This window comes from Falco peregrinus, chromosome 11 (genome assembly GCF_023634155.1).
Source record: "Falco peregrinus isolate bFalPer1 chromosome 11, bFalPer1.pri, whole genome shotgun sequence".
In the NCBI taxonomy this organism is placed as follows: domain Eukaryota; kingdom Metazoa; phylum Chordata; class Aves; order Falconiformes; family Falconidae; genus Falco; species Falco peregrinus.
In genome coordinates, this window is record NC_073731.1 from 13,173,311 (window position 1) to 13,193,336 (window position 20,026).

Consider the following 20,026-nt stretch of genomic DNA (forward strand, 5'->3'; position numbering starts at 1 on the left):
ACGGATGCCGCGCGGGCAACGGTTGCTTGGGGTTACCGCCATCTTCCCCGCTGGCCCCAGGGCGCAGGCGCGGCTCCGCTGGGCTCCGGGATCGGTCAGCTGAGCCGCTGGGCGGTGCGCGGCCGCTGCGCTGGCTTTTGTCACGCGAGAGCGCCGCTGCCGCGATTGCTCCTCCTGCCTGTTGCTGGCAGGCGCGGGGGCGGACGCTATGGCGGCTCGCGGGGCTTCGTGCCTGGTCTGGTGCCTCCGCCCGGTCGGGGCCAGCGGCGACTGGCTCCTGCTGGAGGCCGGCACGCAGGTGAGCTGGGTCCGGCCCCGCAGGCTCCGGCCCCTCGGAGTGGGGCGGGTGAGCGGGCGGCAGAGGCTCCGTCATCGGTGCGGCCCGGGGTGGGGGGACCATTACCGGTGCCGCGGGGCCCGGAGCCTTGTCGCGGCCAGGAGACACCCCCCCCCCCCGCCCCGGGCCCTCGGTGCGCCCGGTTTCGGGAGCCTCATTGTGCCTTGATGCGCTCCCTGGGCCCCGCCTGGCCCCTGTTAGCGAGCGGCCGTTGTGAGCCGCCGTTGGCCGCCCCAGTGCGGGCCCGGCCTTCCCGGGGGCGGCGCGGCTCGGCTCGGCTCGGGGCTGCCGCGGAGGCAGGGGCAGCGACCCGGGCGCCCTTCAGCCCCCGCCGGGGAGCAGAGAGCGGGCCTTTCCGTCTAATTTGCCAAGCCTTCGGCTCTTAATCCTTTGTAAGGCCTTAGTGTTTGTGTAGCAGTGCCGTAAGGGGGGGGCAATCCTTAGCCCAGGTAACAAGGTGGAGCTTTGGCGAGGGTGGCAGTGCGTAACGTGTTAGAGTTTTGTGGCCAAAGTTATATAGATGTAAATGAGGTCACGCTTTAAATCTTTTCCAGTTATGTCTCGGTATGGTACAGGAATAACCCTTTCTCAGCGATTGTGTTTTTTAATTGAAAAGCCCAAGTGGGTCCTTGTACTCTTTCCCTTAAACCCAGCAGGCAGCGATGCGTGCTGAGGTTGGGGCACTGGAAGAGGAGTGCTGGAATCAGGCAGGGAGGTGGTGTGGGTTCGTGCTGTACCTAATGCCTTTGCACTTACGCATTGCAAAAGGTCCCCCTCTTAATGCATCTTTCAACGCTAGGCTACTCTGTAAGCTAACGTATAGTTTTGTTACTCTTCCATCATGGATTTGAAGCCATGAAATGCACAAGTATGCTCAGTGAAGGACTTGAGTTAATACATCTGCAAAACTTTAATCTCATTCAAGATGTTATCGCTCTGATTGTCCGCACAGTGCTGCAGTCGTTGTCACAGGCCATTGGGACTGATGGCATCCTGACACCGCAGGCTTGCCAGGCCACAGGCTGGTGTGTTAGCACAAGCTGTTTTCACTGTGGATTTAAATGTCTGTGCCAAACTGTGCTGCTGAGGTGTGGGGGTGTGCTGTGATCTGCCAGTACCTCTGTGGGCAGCAGCAAACTCCAGCAGGCAAATGGTAACATCTCGCCCCTCCACCATGGTTTGTTCAGTTATGTGAACCCTGTTCAGTTATGGTTCAGTGAATGTGACCAAGGGGAAGTTCTGTGAGCAGCCCTACTTGATCTCACTGGTATTGGTGCATGATGCCACACAGGTGTGTGTGACCAGGCGCTAGGAATCGTTCACATGGATTAGGCATTTCTGTTATAACTGCAGGGACAAGTGCAAAGCCAAGTTTATAACTGAATCTACCTGAAGCGTGTAGTCTTTGTCCGCCTGAGTTTCTGTACCTCTCACCTACGGAATCCATGTTGACATGATGCTAGTATATATGAAGCATTTAAGAGTTAGGGGCTGATATAGTTGTTGACTTCCTTGCATTTAGCTATGACGTGGAAGTCCAAGTTCTTGCTTTAAACTCGAGGTAAGACCTGCTCAGGTAATGTGCAGTGAATGAACTTTTCTTGACTGCACCATCTTTCCACCTTGTAGGAATTGGAAGGTGTGATGCAAATGAGTTGGGATTGCAGGAGATGGGATGGGCCATGGGATATGTTTCCAGCCATCTGGTGGTTGCTTCCACCACTGTAATGGTCAAGTCCACCCCTCAATCATGAGCCTGTCTGTATGTTGCATATCTTCCTTAGTCTCAGCAGCCAGATCTACCTGCTGGTTGTTTTGATGTTCTTCAGTGGCCCAGCTCTTGGGTACATGAGCATCTACATGACATACCTTCACAGCTGCCTTCCACCTCTGATGCTTTCCTACAATATGGCAGGGCCCGTCAATAAAGCCATATTGCTTTTCATTTTCTGGCAGTTTATTATACAGTGGGGCCTCTTCAGTACATGTCACCTCCTCCTCTGGTGACATTCCAAAATCTTTGCCTTCTGGCTAGTCCACAATCAATTCCAAGATTCCTGGATGACTGAGATTTCCTGTTTGAGCTCTATTTGCTGCTGTATTATGTTCGATCCATGCAGTTGTCTAAAAGACACCATAAGTTGAGTGAAAACTTGGGCAATGCACAGATGAATAAGGAAAGCATGTGTGATTATCGGATCTTGCAAAGGAGGCAGCAGAGGGAGGGAGAGTAGGGCAGAGCAGTGCTTTAAATGGCAGTCTGCAATCAGATCAGATTTAATAAGATACTATGAAATGGTACGATTAAGTTATGTCTGTTTTTCCAGAAAATGCTATTAGAGTCTAATCAGATTATTTAGATCACTCTCAGTATTGGTTATGAGCTGCATGTGGCTTAGTTTCTGAGCCATAAGATTGATGGTGTGATTTACAAAAGTATTGTGCATTTAGGGCACAGTTACATTTGCGGTTTTTTGATGGCAGTTTTCTGGGCTATTTATTCCTGCAGCTTTCCTGTTCACAGACAGTTGAACAAATGCAACTAGTGAAAGAAGAGGGTAAGAAGTAATCTTGAGACCCACAAACAATTGTGTTGGTTTAAAGAAATGGTATTTAGTTAGATAATGACTAAGGTGGGACATGGATGGATTGAGAGTAGCTTTGAGCAGCTTTGCTGCTGACTTCCGTGAAATCAAGTCTGTAACCTGTCTTAGACTAATCAAATTTTCCTCAGAAAGATAATACTTCAAATTTTGTAGGTTTCAATTTTCTGTGTACTCTTGAATTTAAATGCAAAAAAAAAAAAAATTTAAAAATCCTGTTTGGAATTAGCTGTAAAATGCTCATCTAGATAGATTTCAACTATTCTTACATTGAAATGACATAAACTGAATTTACTATGTTGTTGCTGATTGCAGTTACTAAACTACTTTTATTTTTAGGTAACTATAGGCCGAGGATTAGATATCACATACCAGCTGGTGTCAAAAACCTGTCCCTTGATGATCTCTCGTAAGCACTGTGTTTTCCAGCAAAATGCAGAAGGGCAGTGGACTGTCAAGGATAACAAGGTACAGAGACTGATTAAAGACCTTGTACTCCGAGATTTGCTGAAGGGAATGCCCTGTTTGGGCTCAGATAATATATGGGCTTTGATATAATATGGTGTAAATGTGATAGAAGGTCCATGGGAATGTCTTGCCTGTTGTGCACTTCCAGCAGGAAGCTTCAGTCTGCTGTAATTGGAATGCAAGCCATATTGCTTTCTGTGCATAGATTTGTCTCGGTTTAGCTTGTTTCAGACAATTATAGTCTTTCCAAGGGCACTTTGCAGTCTGTAAACCTGCTTTGTGTTGCTTTCTTAAAAAAACCCACAAAACACCTATGAATTTTGGCAGTATTCAGAAGGATAGTGTTCTTGTACTGCTAATAAAAGGATAAATTCATACTCCTTATTGTAGTGACACAGTTGCTTAAATTATAATCAACTACAGCAAGGCTGTATTGTTAGGAAGAACCACGCTTCATGTTATGTTTAAACGAGTTTCTTCTGAAAAGTTTTCCTCAGCTGATTGAAGTGTTGACATCAGAGCCCTCAGCTAGGTCTCACTTTGAATTCAGTAGTCTGTTTTTTATATCGTGATCTCTCCACTTTCTCATTCAGGCTGAAACCTGTAAAATCAGTAACTTGCTTTAAAACAGAACTGGTAGAACAAGTGTTCAACACATCATGCAGATTTGAAGGGTGTTTGGGTCAACAGCATGTTAGTCAGAAAGGAATGCAGTGGCTACTATTGAAATTACACTGCTTTTAAACAAAACTGTTTCAGTACTTGCATAAACTTGAAAACTTATAGTTGTTGCATGACTGGAAACATCTATGGTAGATTAATTATTAACAATTCCTCTGTGTTACCACTGCTACCGGTTTGTTGTTTTATTGAATCTCTGAGTTATGTCAGTTGTTAATGATTCTGCAGTTCATCTTGCACACAGATCGGTTTTGTTGTTTTTCAAAACTATTTCTTGAGCTAGTCTACTGTCTAATTTAAAAACCCTTTTTCTGCTTTGAACATTATCTCTAGAAGAACATTTTCCTTCTTGTTTATATTCTCCCTGTATTTATGGAAAACTCTTTTTTTCTTTAAGCAGTATGAGCTATACTCCTTTTTTGTTTCTAGTTTCTTCTTGAATTTCAGGTGACATTAATTGTCAAGAATAATTACTGCAGTATTCCATGTTCTTGAGAATGATCTATCATGGAGTCTGTTTATTGGTTAGTTCTTATTAAGCTTTTGGGCAATTTTTTTCCCCCAGAAGCACATATTAATGTTGTTCTTAGTGCTTGTACACAAAATATGTAATGCAGGAATAATGCACAGTAAATAATACAATGCAATAATTGTAATAAATGGGTCACTAAGCCAATACATTGGATATTGCAAGGTTTATTTAAAGAACAGTGCTTGTTCTGATTGCAACACTGAAGAGGTTGGCTATGTTTACAGTTGCCAGAAATAACTTGCTGAGGACTCGGTAACTGCATATTAAATGTTGCTGATTCTCTGTTCATTTGCAGAGTCTAAATGGAGTCTGGCTTAACAAACAGCGCCTGGATCCCTCAAAAGCCTATCCTATTGCTGAAGGAGACCGTATACAGTTGGGAGTGCCTTTGGAAAACAGAGAGACTGCTGAATATGAATATGAAGTAATTAAAGAGGAATGGGAGAAAATCAGACCCTTTTTAGCCCAAAGGAATGACCTATGGAAAGCTAAGAGTTCAAGAACTAAACGTAAATTTAGTTTGGAGGAATTGGAGACATCTGGATCAGAAGGCCCTTCAAACTCCAGATCCAAAAGAGACAGAGTGTCCTGTGATAAAGAATTTTTGCGTAAGTCATGGGGAAGGGTGGAAGAGGCCAAACAGTTAACAGAGAAGATGGATGTCAAGCTGCCTTCTCCTGGACCAAGTGAGGAGGATAGTGGTCCAGTGCATAGTGGCCCTGTGCACTCTGAGAAAGTGTCTGTCCCCCATAAGGACCAGAAAGGCTCTGGCCTTGCACAGTCATGGACTGGCTTGGAAATGCTGAGGAAAACCCTAGTAGCTATAATGAAGCTGAAGATGAAAGTGCAGGAGAAGCAGACGGAAGTTCTGAATATGAAGCAGAAGCGCAGGAAGTGTGCTCAGAAGGAGATCCTGGCAACGGAGCAGGAGCTGCGGGAGTTGCAGGACCAGCTGTGCACGGAACAAGAGCATCAGCAGCAGCAGGTGGAAGAGCTGGAAAGGACATTCTTTAAAGAGCAGCAGAAGCTAGAGGTATAATGGTGGTAATCTTTTTGGCCTGTATCTTTTCAATTTTATGGAATGCCTAATATAAGCCATTGATCCAAAATAAGGTCTTGAACCATACACTAATGCAAATAATGTTTGTGTGAATTACTGCTGTTAAAATTGTCATGGAAATATTTCACTTCCAGGCATGTGTACCAAAAGAAAGTGCAGAGACAGAAGGGATTGGGCTGCATGGGGAATTAGGAAAAAGGCACAAAATAATTCTTATTTTTTTACAAACAGGATCATTACACAAGATAGTAAAGCATTTCAGTTAGTAAAAACATTGTGGTTTTAAATTAAAAAAACACTCTGTCTGATCTCCTATGGTTACAGAGAGGACAAGTTGAAAAGCATTCACCTGAAGTGTAAATTTCTCTTTGTATATGGCTGAATTAATGTCCAGTCTACAGGACAAATCCCTTCCTTTTCTAAGCAAGCAAATTACTGTATGCCTTAACCCCCAGAGGGAGAGACTTCCCCCCCCCCCCCCCCTTTCAAAAAAACCCTATCTTGCAATCTGTAAGTGTCTTCAAATAGTATGTGTATGTTAATAAGTAGCTTTTTTAGATAACAAACTAAAGTCTTTCTATTTGAGTTTGCTCAAAATCTGGTTTAAAGGAAGTAAGGATACATCTTGGAGTGAATTTCATAATTTATCTGTTTCTTCCTTTAAACTCTGCTGCTAAATGCAAGATAACTGTATCAGAAGTACAGAAAGGCTGGAGTTGTATGCTTAGGCACACTGGGAAGTTCAGCTGGAGCTGTAGGTATGACTCCACTCTTTGAATGTGCTCAGAGTTGCAGCTTTTTCTCATGTTTAAACTGTTGCTGACCTCTTTGCTTCTATGAATATGCTGGTGCCTTTAGAGCTAGAATAACGTGGAGGTGTTCCAAGTATGTAAGTGTGAATGATACATCCATTTTAATTCTTCACAGTGAACAATAGCTGTAATTTATGTTGTGGACATATAACACTAGAGTGGACATCTCAGGGTTTTCTAAAAACCAGCATTGGCATATCCTGTAAAGATAGTCTGCAAAGTAGTCATTTTCTGTCCCTTGCTTTCTTAAAACATTTTTTTTCCTTTTTCCTCTTTTTCTCCCTGCCCCCACCAGGGTGTAAAGCGGCAACACGGGGAAGAGAATCTGAAGGAGCAGCTGGCGCAGGTCCTGCAAGAGGCAAGTAGTTATAAATCTTGGCTCAGTCTAACTGTGTAACTCAGATATTTAAATCTTTCTTACTGCTGTGACCTCTTGGTAGAAGATGAGGACTTTGCCTTAAGTGCAGATCGGATGATCTTCATGTACAGACCAAGTTTCTGTCAGAAAGTGGCAGACCTCACTTTGTGGGAGCTGCTATTTGCCGCAAATATTGTGAGAATATGCACTCAGATTGAAAGCATTCAGTAGCTGCAATGATTATTTTTTTTATTTATTTTAATTTGGTCCTTGGGCTGGTGGGCTTTTTTTGTAAGGTCTGTCTGCTGAGTATCTGTTTTGGGGAAGTTATTTTGGCAATTTCAACCAAATGAAAAAAATTTCATTCTTGCTTAGGAATGTTTTTGAAAGACATTGCCACACACTTAGGTTTCCTAGGCTTTTCCAAAGGGAAAGGCCTTCCAGAAAAGCTTATCTGAAAACAGCTTTAGGTAACCCCGTACACAGTGACAGGTTTTTGTGATCCTTATGTGTCAAATACCACTTGATACTCAAATGTTTCAGATGCACTCAAAGTGGTGACTGTAAAACCTAACTGAAATGAAAGGGTAACCTGGGAGAGGGAATGATAAGTGCCACGACGCTGGGAAGGTCATAAATAAAATTGCAATGTAGTGCCAGTTAAGGCTAAACTGCCTTAACACCCCAGCTCATACAGATATGTGTTGCTCTTCTAGGAGATTAGGAGAAATGAGTATGCTGAACCTCATGATTATGGCTGTGTCTGTTTCATAGGATAGCTTATAATGGCACTCTTACAGTTTCTGGGATGGTATTTTTACAGCATCATGCTTTGATGGAAGAATTGAGCCGTATTAAAAAAGATTTTGAGGAGATAATCCGAGCCAAGAATAAAGAACTGGAAGAAACCAAGGTAAGGAATAACTGAATTCTCAGTTTTATTCATAAACAAAACATGATATGCTGTAGCAGAGGAAATGGTTTATTTAACATTTGTCTTGACTGTACTTTGTCTTCCATAGTGGAAAAACTGTATTTCAAGGTGGCAGCTGACTCTAGTTTCCAAGATTGTGGGAGGATACACCCTGCCCTGTTCATGAATTAGTGTTGAACAGATCTTTCTCAATCATAAGGAAACCCAGAGCACCTGAACCGTGTGTTGTGCAGGAGAAGTGGGCCCGGAAGAGTGTGTGTGAAAAGTAAAGTGCTTCATTTTCAGTTAGAGTGTATTCTATCAAGTAAAACTGTGGTGTTCCAGCAGTCGTACAAGGGAGTGTAGGATTGAAACAACATGGAATTTGAATAATGAATGAGATAAGCCACATTTCTTCCTGCCCTTGACACAAGGTGATGAGTACAGAATAATTTCCTGTGTCTTACTCTTGGAAATGATCACTTTATCCACCTCTGGCTGTTTCCTTTATGGTTTGGGTTTTTTTTTAAGTTGTCTTTACACCTCTGTTGCTGTTTCAAGTACAGCTTCAATTGGAAGAATTTCTCTGGTTATTTGTAGAGGATAGAGCAGGTACTTAAGATCCTAATTTAAGTCTAAACAAAAAAAAAAATACTACTGGGCAGTTAAATGCAAATAAATGTTTTAAATTCTTATGCTTCCTTTTCTAAAATAATTGAGGTATCTTCTCTGTTCGATGTTTTGTTATTCACATCAGACATCAAAAGAACTGTTCTGTTGACTTAAGCCAAACTCATGCCAGGAAAAGGTTGAAAGGGATTCTGAAGATTGATCCAGCTGGTAGTTTCTTTAGGCTGAAAGGGGTTTTGGTAATGGCTGCTCTTCTTGCTTTAAGTTCTCTACAGTGGATGGGAATATTCTCAATACTGCTGTAACTACAAAGAGGAGAGGGGTTACAGATCTGGGTATGTAATACACACAGACCTGATATGTGGAGACTTGCAGTTTTGTGTTTCTCTACTTGTACTACTTTGCCTTGCACACGCACTTCCTGCCAATATTGTATTGAGTAAAGTGTTGTTCTTTGTTGATACATGGCCATGTGTACTTTTCCACTAGGAGGAGAAGGAAAAGGTGAGAGCCCAAAAAGAAGAGGTATTGAATCAGATGAACGATGTGTTGGAGAATGAGTTGCAGTGCACAATCTGTTCTGAGCATTTTATTGAGGTATGTTTAAATTGATATGGGTTTGCCAGTAAAGAAAAGACTTGAGAAGCTTTCCCTAGTTCCATTAAAGCAACAGTCAAGCATATTTTTTTACTTTGATAGTTTAAGATTCCCCACAGACCCACAGTGAGTTTTGGGAAAGGGTTGGTCCAGAAATCCATGCTGTGTGCCCTAACTCTCCTGGGCAAGTTCAGCTTTATTGTCTCTACCTGCATAGAGATGAGTGCTTAATCCTAAGATGCATATAGGCTTACGGTGGTTTTGGGTGGTTTTGAACTGGTGCTCTGAGCTCCTGCCGAAGAGCCTGCTTGAGGAAGAATCTTTTTGTAGTGGACCTTGCTTTAAGTTGGCTAGGGCTGGACTGCTTCAGGTTTAGATGTAAGAAGAGGTTGGTAAAGGAAGGGAGGTGCAGTGTTCAGTCAAGCCCTGAACTGTTTATATTGTTCAGATAAACTCTTTCTTTGAGATGGTGGCCTGCTTTCATTTGATCCTAGAAGTGATAGGCTGTGCCTGAAATGTAGACTGTTATTTCTGTTTGTGTTATGCTAGAACTTCAGTTTCATTATGTTTGTTTCTGCTGCAGGAAGCCTGATGTGTTAGCCTTCTTATAATGACTTAAGAGCTAGCTGAAATTTTGATTTCTGGTTTCTCGGTAATTTAAGACATTATTCTGTAAGATCTTTGTTTCTCCATAATTTATCCATTTCAAATTGGGAAAACATGATTAGAATTAGTTCTTTTTCTCTGTGTTTCTGACTTGCTATGACCTACAGAGCATCCATTAACTGATTATAAAACTTGTCTGCACTCCGGCATGGGAGAGTTTTTGTGTGTAACCCATACAAAGACTGAAGAAAAGGGACTTCGGGCTTCTTCCCTCCATCCCTTAGAGGGAATGTTCATCTAATGTCTTTCTGACTTCAGTATTTTTTTCTTGACTATGCTTGTGTGAGCATGCTCTGATAACTATCCTTCTGTGAAATTTCACAGGCGGTCACTCTCAACTGTGCGCACAGCTTCTGCTCCTACTGTATCAATGAGTGGACAAAACGTAAAGTGGAATGCCCCATCTGCAGGCAGGAGATCAAATCAAAGACACGCTCTCTGGTGCTGGATAACTGCATTGACAGGATGGTAGAAAAACTGGATGTGGAAATGAAAGAGCATCGCCTGACTGTTATCAGAGAGCGGAAAGGTGAGAGGTGGGTGGATGTGGCATGATGAGTACAATTTCTCATTACATCTATTTTGTACAACCTTTTGGCACCTATATACCAAGGAGATGCTTGAGGAATGCAGCAGAAACGCTAGAAAATTAATTTTAAGATATGTTGTGTAACTAGCTTTACTGCATAGTAAAATAAAATTAACAGAAAGTTTGGAAAAAGACTTCAGTATGAACTCCATGGTTGAGCAGGGCAACTTAACCATGCTGCAGGTTACCCTGTTTCAAAGAGATTGCTAAATAAAAGCAAAACTGTACAGAATGACCCTTGAAAAATTTACCAGGCACCTTTGGTTGAACTATTGACTACATCATTGCAAAAGTTCAGCACGGCAGTGCCTGATGAGAAACTCTGAATTATCTTCTCTGTGCTGGATTTCTGTAGGAAATCTCTGAAGGGGAATGTTGGTTTGTCATGTAAGTCTATGGCTGAACTGGCAGTTGCTCTGCCTTGTTAATTTTTGTGGAATTAAAGCCACTGTGGCTTAAACACATAACCACATAGCTGTAGCTGAAAGATTGTACATGACAGCAACGGCTTTAAGTAAAACTCCAGTATGGGGTGTTCCTATTCTGCATCCCTCTTCCAAATTTGTTTCTAGGGCACTTGACTCTGGTATCTAGGTGCTGAAATGTAGAAGTCTTTTCCTACTAGCCCTTAACAAATTTCCATTGCTGTGTTCCCTTAAGTAATTGTCTTGTTTTCCCCTCGTAGAGGTGAGTGCATGATCCTTCATTTTGCAATGTGTCAAGCCTCTGACCTAATGAAAGGTGCCTTTGAAACGTTTCAGATTCTCCATGGAATGCCCATAACATAAAATAACAAAAATAACATAGAATGACATCACTAAACAGTGTTAGTTCAAACCTGAAATTCAGCCAACTCTGTCTGATTCCCTCAGGAAATGCGATGTTGCTCAGAGGCTGCCTAGCTTGGCTTTGTGAATTACTTTCACCTCTGCAGAACTTATATTGCTCTTGTGTAATACGCACATCTGCAGAGTATGCCATAGCACTGTTGAAGTATTTCATCAGGTAGACAATGGTGATTGGATAAAGTGGTCTCTTTGTTAGAGCCCACTTCATTTCTGTATCGTCAGCCAGTGATCTTCATGCTTGTTTGAACAAAAAGGAAATAAGTTCATAGCCTACCTTCATATGTGATAGATGCTCTAATTATATAAATGACTATTAGTAGGAAATCATTTAGCTTCACCACGACACATTTCAGGAAGAAGGATGAATAATTATTCCTGTGCACACTTTTTATTCGGTGCTGGAAACATTCCGATTGAGATGATGATAACGGTGTGCCTATTTAAACATGAATGCCTAAGAAGAAACAAGCTGAAAAAGAAATGATGATGCAAGTGGCACTTGAGAAGCTCAGTTGGAGCTTTCCAAGAAGCCTTTCCAAGAGTCTTAGTAAAATGGGCACCAATAAATGCCTTGTACTCTTAAACATATGGAGGTTTTGATGGGGCCATAAGTATCCTGGACAACCGTTACTGGTTTGAAAACTCTTTACCACATCTTATTCCTTCCCTCTTTCTTACCTGGCAAGGCACCGTAATAGTTAGTCACTTCCATTGCCAGTCATGTGCCAGTGAAGGGATGGAAAATGTTTCCTCATCTGTGCTATCGTTACAGGAAAAGGCATCATATAAAACTTGTAAGAAAACAAACAAAAACCCTAACTCTTTGTTCTTTTAACACTGAAAATTGAAAAGAAAAAGGCCTATGCCCTGCAACTTGGGAGACCTGTTGCAAACCGACAGTGAGAGGCTATAAGTGTTAAAGAGAACAAAGAGAATTTAACGTTTTTGGGTCCACTGATTGCTGCTAACTTTTGTGTCTGTGTGTTTTGAATGCAGAGATACAGAATGTGTTGGTGAAACCAGCCACAGACAATGACAGCAGTGTAAATTCTTCCATCTACTCCATCTTGTCGATGAGCAGTTGTGACAGCGAGGACTCTGAGGAGGATTCTTACTATAATGAAAGCTACTATATTATCTAAACACTCTTACTGCAGACTTGTTTGCCTGTGTGCTGCCCAGAACCAGCCTAATGGTGTTTGGTTGACTACTGCTGGATGAGTGGACTGGACATCTGGAAGGAGAGACTCCATGAAGAGGCTGGAGCTAACCACTAGCAGCACTTAGAAGAAGGACTTTTTTTTTTTTTTTTTTTTTTTTTAAAAAATGAATGTATATAAGTTTGATCTTCAAAATGAAATTGGGATTGTGGGAGAACAAACAGCTGTTATGCTAGATGGTTGACATACAAAACCTAGGCTTCCATGATCACTTGTGACCTGCTCAGTGTAATGTAATAGTTTGTGTGCATCACTGCCCTTTCCTTAGTGAATGACATGTTTAAATGTGTACATCAGCTTCCCTTATTTCAGGCAGCAATGGGAATGGCCCAAGCTATTAGAGAACTCTGCCATCCCCACCAGCAGGCAGGAAAAAGTGCCAGTATGGGTTTTCCTCTTGAATTTCATACAATAGCTAAAGTCGTCCCAGGCCTCTGGCTGTAAAAGTAATAAAGGGTGGGTTATGGACCCTGTCAGCCTTAAAGCGCTTAAATGCATTGTGTAAGCTGAGCTGCTGGCCATCAGTTTGCCCCAGTTGATCCTACTCATTTTCTGTTAGATAGGGGCGGCAAAGATTAAATCTTCCAGAATTCTGTAGCTAGTACTTTTTTCATATAGTATCTTTAGTTTGTTCCCTCTTCAGGCTTTTGCATAAAGAGGTTTAGAACTGGGAAGCGGCGCACTCAGAAGTTCCTAGCAATGACATTAGAAATCCATATAGTTCATCAGCAGCAGAGAGGAACCTCTGCCTCTTCAGAAGTGCTGCTGGCTGAATTAGTGAAATGCCCTGTTGGCAGTGTAGGAAAGCAGCATCTGTAGGCAACCACAAGACATGGAAGGAAGCATTTCATTTTACTGTTTACAAAATACTGCTGTTGAGCTGTGGGTTGTGCTGCCCTCACAGCAAATCACTCATCCCTAAGAGACTGAGCGAGTCTTGCCTCATCCTTCACAAATTTATCTATGAAATTTCATTTTCAGTGGCATATGCTTTTGACTTAGCTGTTATGTGGGAAAGACTTTTACACTGTGAGAAGAGGATGGGGGAAGGCCTTCTCATCTGTAATATTTCTTTGGCTATTTATGTACTTTCTTGTTTCTATGTTTATTTTAAAAAGGAAAACATAAATCCATTTCTGCATTAGTCGTCTTTGGTGCATCCACTGAGGTGTCTTTCTCCTAGTTTTAAATTTTTTTGAGAAAACACAGACTATATAATTTTTATGACTTTGCTTCATGTTTTGAATAACGTAAGCAGTGTGTCTATGTTGAAGTTATTTGAATGACCTGGCGTATTCAGGAATTGATAAAGGACAACCCAACTCTTCAAGCCTGTGGCTATGCTAATGGTAATTTAGTAGATATAATAATACCCTTTGTAGTCTTCTACTAAAGAAAGATCCCACTAAAAGGTGCGGAAATGATGATGATGCCCTAAGCAAGCAGTGCATTCTGACAGATTTGATTGGTAGGACTTGAACAGGGGCGGTAGGTGTGATCTCTGTGGACCGGGCAACTTTCTTAAAATCTTGGTGTAAGGTTTCTTTGTCAAGGAGTCATTACATCTTCAGTTTTCCTCTTTCCCTTTTAATGTTTGTTTTCTGTATGTGCTCTTGAAAGTTTCTTTTGTAACTATATGCTCTCTAGGATGTCTGAGAGAAGAGGGTTCCTCAAAATGCTGGTGAAATAGGCTGACATTGGAACAGGTATTCCTGATGAAGAGGAGTTGGAGGAAAACACGCTGGTTACCTAGGACTGCAAATTCTACTGTGTATCTCTTCCATGTTGCTGCACTTTCTTTGCTCGTTTTGTTTTGCTAAATACGTTTGTTATGTTGGTTATGCATATTGCAGAGAAGGATAATGCTTTTCCTAGTAACAGAGTAGTTCTTCAGTGTAATTTCTGAGTGTGTCTCTTTTCACTAGAATATGGAGAACATAAGTGGTATGCCAAACCATTTCCACTGTTACTGGTAGGTACATAGTGTGTAAAGGTCCACGGGGAGAGATTAAGTAATAATACTGCTCACTTGCAGAAGCACTTCAGGGACAAGAGCAGACCTCTCCTTCCAGTTCACTAAATTACTCAGTAAAATTACTATTGGATACAGAGCTGATGGCTAAACATACAGAAGTGTCAGGCAAACTACTGAGCTTCTGGAAAAGATGGTATTTCTAATACCGTATTCTCCTTTGGTTTAAGATCTGGATCCTTTTTCCTACTTGATGGTACATCTGAATGTCCCCTTAGATGTCATGCCCTGAACTGTTGCCTGTCTTGGGAATGCATCACTTCTGTGATTTGAGACTATCCAGGATTTAGGTTACAACTGTGAGCTAGTTGCAGTTGATGCGCAGCAGGCTTGGTGCAGGTTCAAGACTTGATGCTTTCTGTTGGAAGACAGCTGTAGTACGTACATGCTACATGTTACATACGTGTATTACACACGTGTAATGTGATAACTGCTTTCAGAGCAATGTATTGTTTATCAACATCAGCAGCAATAATCGGGAAGGAGTGCCAACGGATTGCAGAACAGGACCATCACAGGGACAGTGTGCAGTTTTAACTCTTGCATACTTATGGATACCGAGATCAGTCTGACGATTGCTTTTCTCTTGCACATGTAATTTACCATGTTAGTGCTTTGTAAGTTTTAGCAACAAACATGTAACAGGCAATTTAGTAATCCAGTGATGCTCACCCCTACCCCCAATGTAAGTGTTGTGTTGCTTTTTTTTTCCCCAAAGAGATGCTCGGGCTAGTGAATGTTTGCTCCCTGCTTGTGCTCTGTCCCTGCTGCTAGTCTGTTTTCCTATAAGGTCACATAGGCACATACCTTACAACAAGTAGATAACCATAAACTATGCTTCTGAAATAGTATACTCCCGTCCCTTGGTGCTACCGTCCTCGTTTTGCATTTTAAGATTAAGCATTTGCGCCTGCTGAGCTGTATGTCCCGGGGTTTTGAGCTTAGTGTGAAGTACAAGACAGCTCAATTAGATCATTTGTCATGAGGATTTGAAACGCTATAGGTACGTATTATATGTGTGTAAAGCTTTCATCCTCGCTGGCCTTACGAAAGCTGCTCTGGCTCTGCTGGAGGAAGAGAGAGGCGGGGGGGGGCACCTTTCCTGCGAGCAGCCCGTTTCTTGGGGCAGCAAGCTGGACGGCCCAGCGCCACGGGCGGGTACGGCTCCTCCCGAAGCATTAAAAAAGCCGGTTTCCATAGAGAGCGCCGCTTGTAAGGCAGCGGCTGAACTACCTGCGCGTTAACACACCTCGCGGACGTTTACAAGAGCTACGCAGCGTGGGACGTGGCCTCCCCCTGCCCATGCGCCGCGCCTCAGCTCCCCGGGAAGGCCTGGGGCGGGCGGCTGCCGCCTGCCCGGAGCGCCGGGCCCGCCGCCGCCGTCGCGGGGACCCTGCGGGCCGGCCCCGCTCCCGGCCCGGAGCTGCCGGCGGTGCCGGGGCCCGCGCGGCGGGCGCGGCCGGCGCGTCACTGCGGCGCGTGGCGTCACTGCAGCGCGCCGGCGGCCCGGGGAGGACCCGCGGGAGGGGGCGGGGCGGGGGCGGCGACGGCGGCGCCTCCGAGCGGGGAAACGAAACCGCTGGTGGCGGCGCAGGAACGGGCCCGCGTCCCCTCCGCGCCGCCGGGAGACGGAGCCGGCCCTCGCCGCCCGCCTGCCGCCGCTCCGTCTCATCCGCTGCCGTGAGTGGCGGCCGCGGGCCTGGCGCGCCGCTGTGCGTCGCTCCCGCGGGCTCGCTGCCCGCCGGCCCTCGTCGGGCGCCCCGGGCTCTCGGCCCGCCGGCGGGGCCTCCGGTGCCGGGGGCGGGCGGGGCCGGCGGGGCCTCCGGTGCCGGGGGCGGGCGGGCGCGGCTGGCTGAGGGGGGCCGTGAGGCGCGGGCAGGGAGGGCGCGGCCTGGCCCCGGCTGGAAATGCAGCGGGGACCCGGGCTGGGGGGGGACGGACCTCGAGGGGAGGCAGCGGTGAAGGAGGAGCGTGTTACCCGAATAAAAGAGTATCTCGGGGAGAACGGGGAATTGCTCTCACACCGTTAGACGTTAGCCAGGGAGAAAACCCAAACCCTACATCGACACAAGAGCAGATGAGTATGAGTTGGCTGGAAACGAACGTCTGCTAGAAGGCAAAAGATCTCAGCCATCGTGTAGTGAAGTTGTGGGGTGATCCTGCAGCCAGGGTCATGGGGATGAATAAAGTAATTGGTCATAAGCTGCCCTGTATATGTGGGCAAACATATATGTATTTGTGGAAGTAAGTTTGATAACAGGGTTCAAATTGGTCACCGGGGGCATCTGTATAGACTAATAAACACCAATAGGTTTTTATTGCTTTTTATCAATAGATGGTAGAATTAGATAGTGCTCTAGGCATCAGTGCCTTTTAATTTTCACCTGTTTTCCTGCTACTTGGTCCTTGCCCTCTGCAAGCCTTCCCAGCTGGCTTCTGTTCACTCCGTCTAAAGTGTTAGTCCATTCTCTGGGTTTGCACAGGGTTTATCGGCACGTCCAGAAGCTTGCTATCTTGCCAGTGGTTCCTAATAAAAAACAACAGCCCCACCCCCAACTTGAGCACACATATTTAATAAAGTACTGCTACAGAAGTAATGTAGGAAAGCTCTTTTATTAACATTTGCAGAGGTGAGGTCAGACGTGTTCTGAGTCTCCTGTGAGAAATTGGTTCCACCTTGCATGTTCTCCATTAGATTGGTCTTACTTCCTCATTTGTTCGGTGTGGTTTGATAAAATATTTGATTCAGTAGTAGTAATCAACTCATATTTAAGCTAAGTGCTGGCGTCTGGCTTGTCTTCATTACTAGCATTTAATGGTAAATAGGTTGTAGAAATGATCTGAAATTCAGTTCATCAGTAATAGGGAAGCTTCTGCGCAGACTTGGTGTTTGTTTAGTTAGACTAGCTATTAAAAAGGGTGGGTGCAAAAGAAGCCAATATTTCTACTTGCAGCAAACTTAAGTTGAGAAGCATAATACTGAATAGTCCATAAAACAAGCTATGCTGCTGTGCTTTACTCATCGGCATACAGGAGAAAGTTAATTTGCTTAATGTTAATACGATCATCTTCTTTCAGCAAAAATGAAGAGAAGGACAGAACCTGAATTTAGCAGCCCCCAAAAGAAGCAGAAGAAGAGGATAGAAGACTTGGGATTAACCCTCAGTTCTACTTCAGATGATGAAACTCAGTTTAGTAATCATACTACTCAAGGTAAGGTTGGAGATAAGATGTATGCTGCTGCAGGGAATCTAAATAATAACTAGGATTTTTTAGATGTGCATTCAATTCCTAATCTATAACCTGAACCTAAAGAGTATACTCTCTCTTTAGGAGAAAAACTATGTTATTTCTGTTCACAAACGAATTGGTGTGAATTTTTTTTAAGCTCTTTTATAATCTCGTGTGAACAGTTTGGTCTGGGAATTGTATGAATTCAGACATAGAAAATAGAACTTGAGGTAGATGACAAGTGCATGGTCCGAAGCAGTAAAGATTCTTTTAATTTATGAGAAGCATTCATCTTTTCAGTCTCAGTAGTTACTTCTGTTTTGGAAACTTTCTTTATGGCACAACACCCACAACTCACTACTGAAACGTCTTGCTTCCTCATAGTTTGAAAAATAAGAATTAAAAAAATCTGTAACTTTTGCAGATGGGAGAAATCGATGTGAATACAAAGGACAGTTGACTGGGACTCCTGCATTGTAACACCATCTCTTTTGTGGGCTCGGTGTGATTTTTAGGGGGACAGGGGAGTTGTGAGGGCTCACAGGTGTTTGGTTTCAGAAAGAAAAACTATTTCAGAGTTATCTGAATAAATTGCCTTCTTTTTCCTCAAGTCAGAGTATGCTTTCTGACCTGGAGCTTTGTGTATACCAAAGATGAGACAAGTGCCCTACACAATTGGTATCGCTGTTGTGGGGTGCTTTAAACTCTACGAGAATGGTACTTCAGGTTGCCTCATGGTCATGCCTACTACTTCTGAGTTTTGGGATTTCCTGTGGTCATGAAGTGTTAGTGAGAAAGCACCTGAACACATAAAGAAGCCTTCATCTTGTGAAGATGAGTTGGGTCAGTTTGGGAGTAGTTGTAGTAATGGGATATGGTGTGTATACCTGTCTGGCAAGGTTGGAGGCGAGTGAGGAGGTTAGAGGTGCCGGGTGGGAGAGCTGGGGTAGGGAATGTTGTGTGCACTCAAAGCTGAGCTTAAAAATTTAATATTCTCCCCCCCATTTTGATTATTGAGTTCATATATGGATCAAAATAGGCTGTGAGCCTTAATGTGTAAGAAACAAATTGATACAGTTCAAGGACAGCATTTTGCATAGGGTTAATTGTTCGGTAGTTGGTTACACCAGTTGTGGTTTCTGATGAAAGAAAGAAGGTTGGGGGAGGGAAGTGATTTGAGATCTGATCTCAGCTGAGCACAGCCTAGCAAATGTTAAAAGCAAGAATTGTTGTGAAGGGACTTATCTTGAGATTTATGTAGTGGGTATTGTGTTTGAGGCACATCACGAGCCTCTGGAAAATAAGACACAGCTCAAAAGCGGGTAGCAAAGTTAGTTGAAGCTGTGTATTGGAGAAGCAGAAAGCAGTAATTGACCCCAAGGCAAAATCCTTTGTGAACCTGTTCATGTCTAAGAACTTTGTAAAGCAAAGAGAAATGTAGCTTGTGTGACAGATGTTTGTAAATCAAGGTGGGTATATAATACTGCAAACACAAGTTAAATCATAGCTTTCATTGTCTCGAGCTGGGACCCTCGAAGATTGGTACTGTAAAACTCTAGCATAGTAGTTATGTGAAGACACAGTCCTAAATTTTAAAAGCTGATAGTTCAGCAGCAAGGATTGAGCACACATTAAAAGGGTTTTAACTTGTATTTCACTGTGGTGTCTCTCATTTTTACTTTCTTGTAATGGCCTTTCTTTACTAATTCTGCAATTGTTTCCTGTTACTTCATTGATGCTTAGTTTTCTGTAACAGGAAAATACAGAGATCTGTGAGTTGGGAGAGAAATAATTGTTTTTTTCTTAAATCACAAAAATATAAGAGAAGTTCAGTCCTTCTTTAGAGGTAGTTATAATGTCTTTTTCTATGGAGTGAATAATTCCTTTTTAAGTGATAAACAGAAAAAGATTAACTCTCTGCTAACAACAATTCTTCACATTATCTCAGGGCAGCGTATGAGGTTTTACTTCTCCTAGTTGTATGTAGTAGCACAGGGTGATTTCTAGCACTTGGTGAACAAGGGAGGCTCAAGAGGCAGAGGTTCAGTGAAGACTGTGGCTGTGCTTGCTGTGGGTTATTGCTCCAGTAGTCTGTATGGCCTGCCCCACGGTGTTAACTTCGGTGTGACTGATGTGGTGCTAGGCAGATTTCAGTAGGAAATTTGTGCCATTGCTTCATCCTTGTGGTGATAGTACCACAGGAGAAGTGGAAGGACTCAGTGGGTTGTAGGGCCTCCCTTGCTACCCACCTGGTATGGAGCAGGCCATGAGACAAATGATATGACTACCATGATTCCTCCCCAGATCCCAGTTACATCCAGCCCAGAGCAAATGGGTTTGGGCATCTCACAACTGTAGAGCAGCAGCAAGGACTATACAGCTCATACAGGCTGTTCCTCCTAAGTAGATCCCAGGGTGGAACAGGGCACAGGCAGAGCTTCATTGTTTG

At 43.5% G+C, this 20,026-nt stretch overlaps 2 protein-coding genes across 4 annotated transcripts in view; both read left to right on the plus strand.

Moving 5' to 3' along the window:
- Positions 1-36: 36 nt before the first annotated feature.
- On the plus strand, positions 37-13,464 carry RNF8 (ring finger protein 8). 2 transcript variants are annotated; one of them, XM_055816206.1, is made up of 8 exons: positions 37-298; positions 3,280-3,408; positions 4,917-5,654; positions 6,789-6,851; positions 7,675-7,764; positions 8,884-8,991; positions 9,982-10,193; positions 12,091-13,464. In XM_055816206.1, exons 1-8 carry the CDS (start codon positions 209-211, stop codon positions 12,128-12,130), a joined length of 1,470 nt encoding a protein of 489 aa, XP_055672181.1. In that variant the 5' UTR covers positions 37-208; the 3' UTR covers positions 12,131-13,464. The 2 variants fall into 2 exon arrangements, with proteins under 2 accessions (XP_055672181.1, XP_055672180.1); XM_055816205.1 differs by having other exon boundaries at positions 40-298; positions 9,982-10,186.
- Positions 13,465-15,868: 2,404 nt separating this feature from the next.
- CMTR1 (cap methyltransferase 1) overlaps positions 15,869-20,026 on the plus strand; it is a 31,750-nt gene continuing 27,592 nt past the window's right edge. The window contains exons 1-2 of one of the 2 annotated variants that reach the window (XM_055816079.1): positions 15,869-16,026; positions 17,425-17,559. In XM_055816079.1, coding sequence (XP_055672054.1) covers positions 17,430-17,559 — 130 coding nt within the window. In that variant the 5' untranslated portion in view covers positions 15,869-16,026; positions 17,425-17,429. Of the gene's footprint in view, positions 16,027-16,540; positions 16,977-17,424; positions 17,560-20,026 lie in introns of those variants that run through there. The other variant, XM_005238663.4, reaches the window with a different exon arrangement.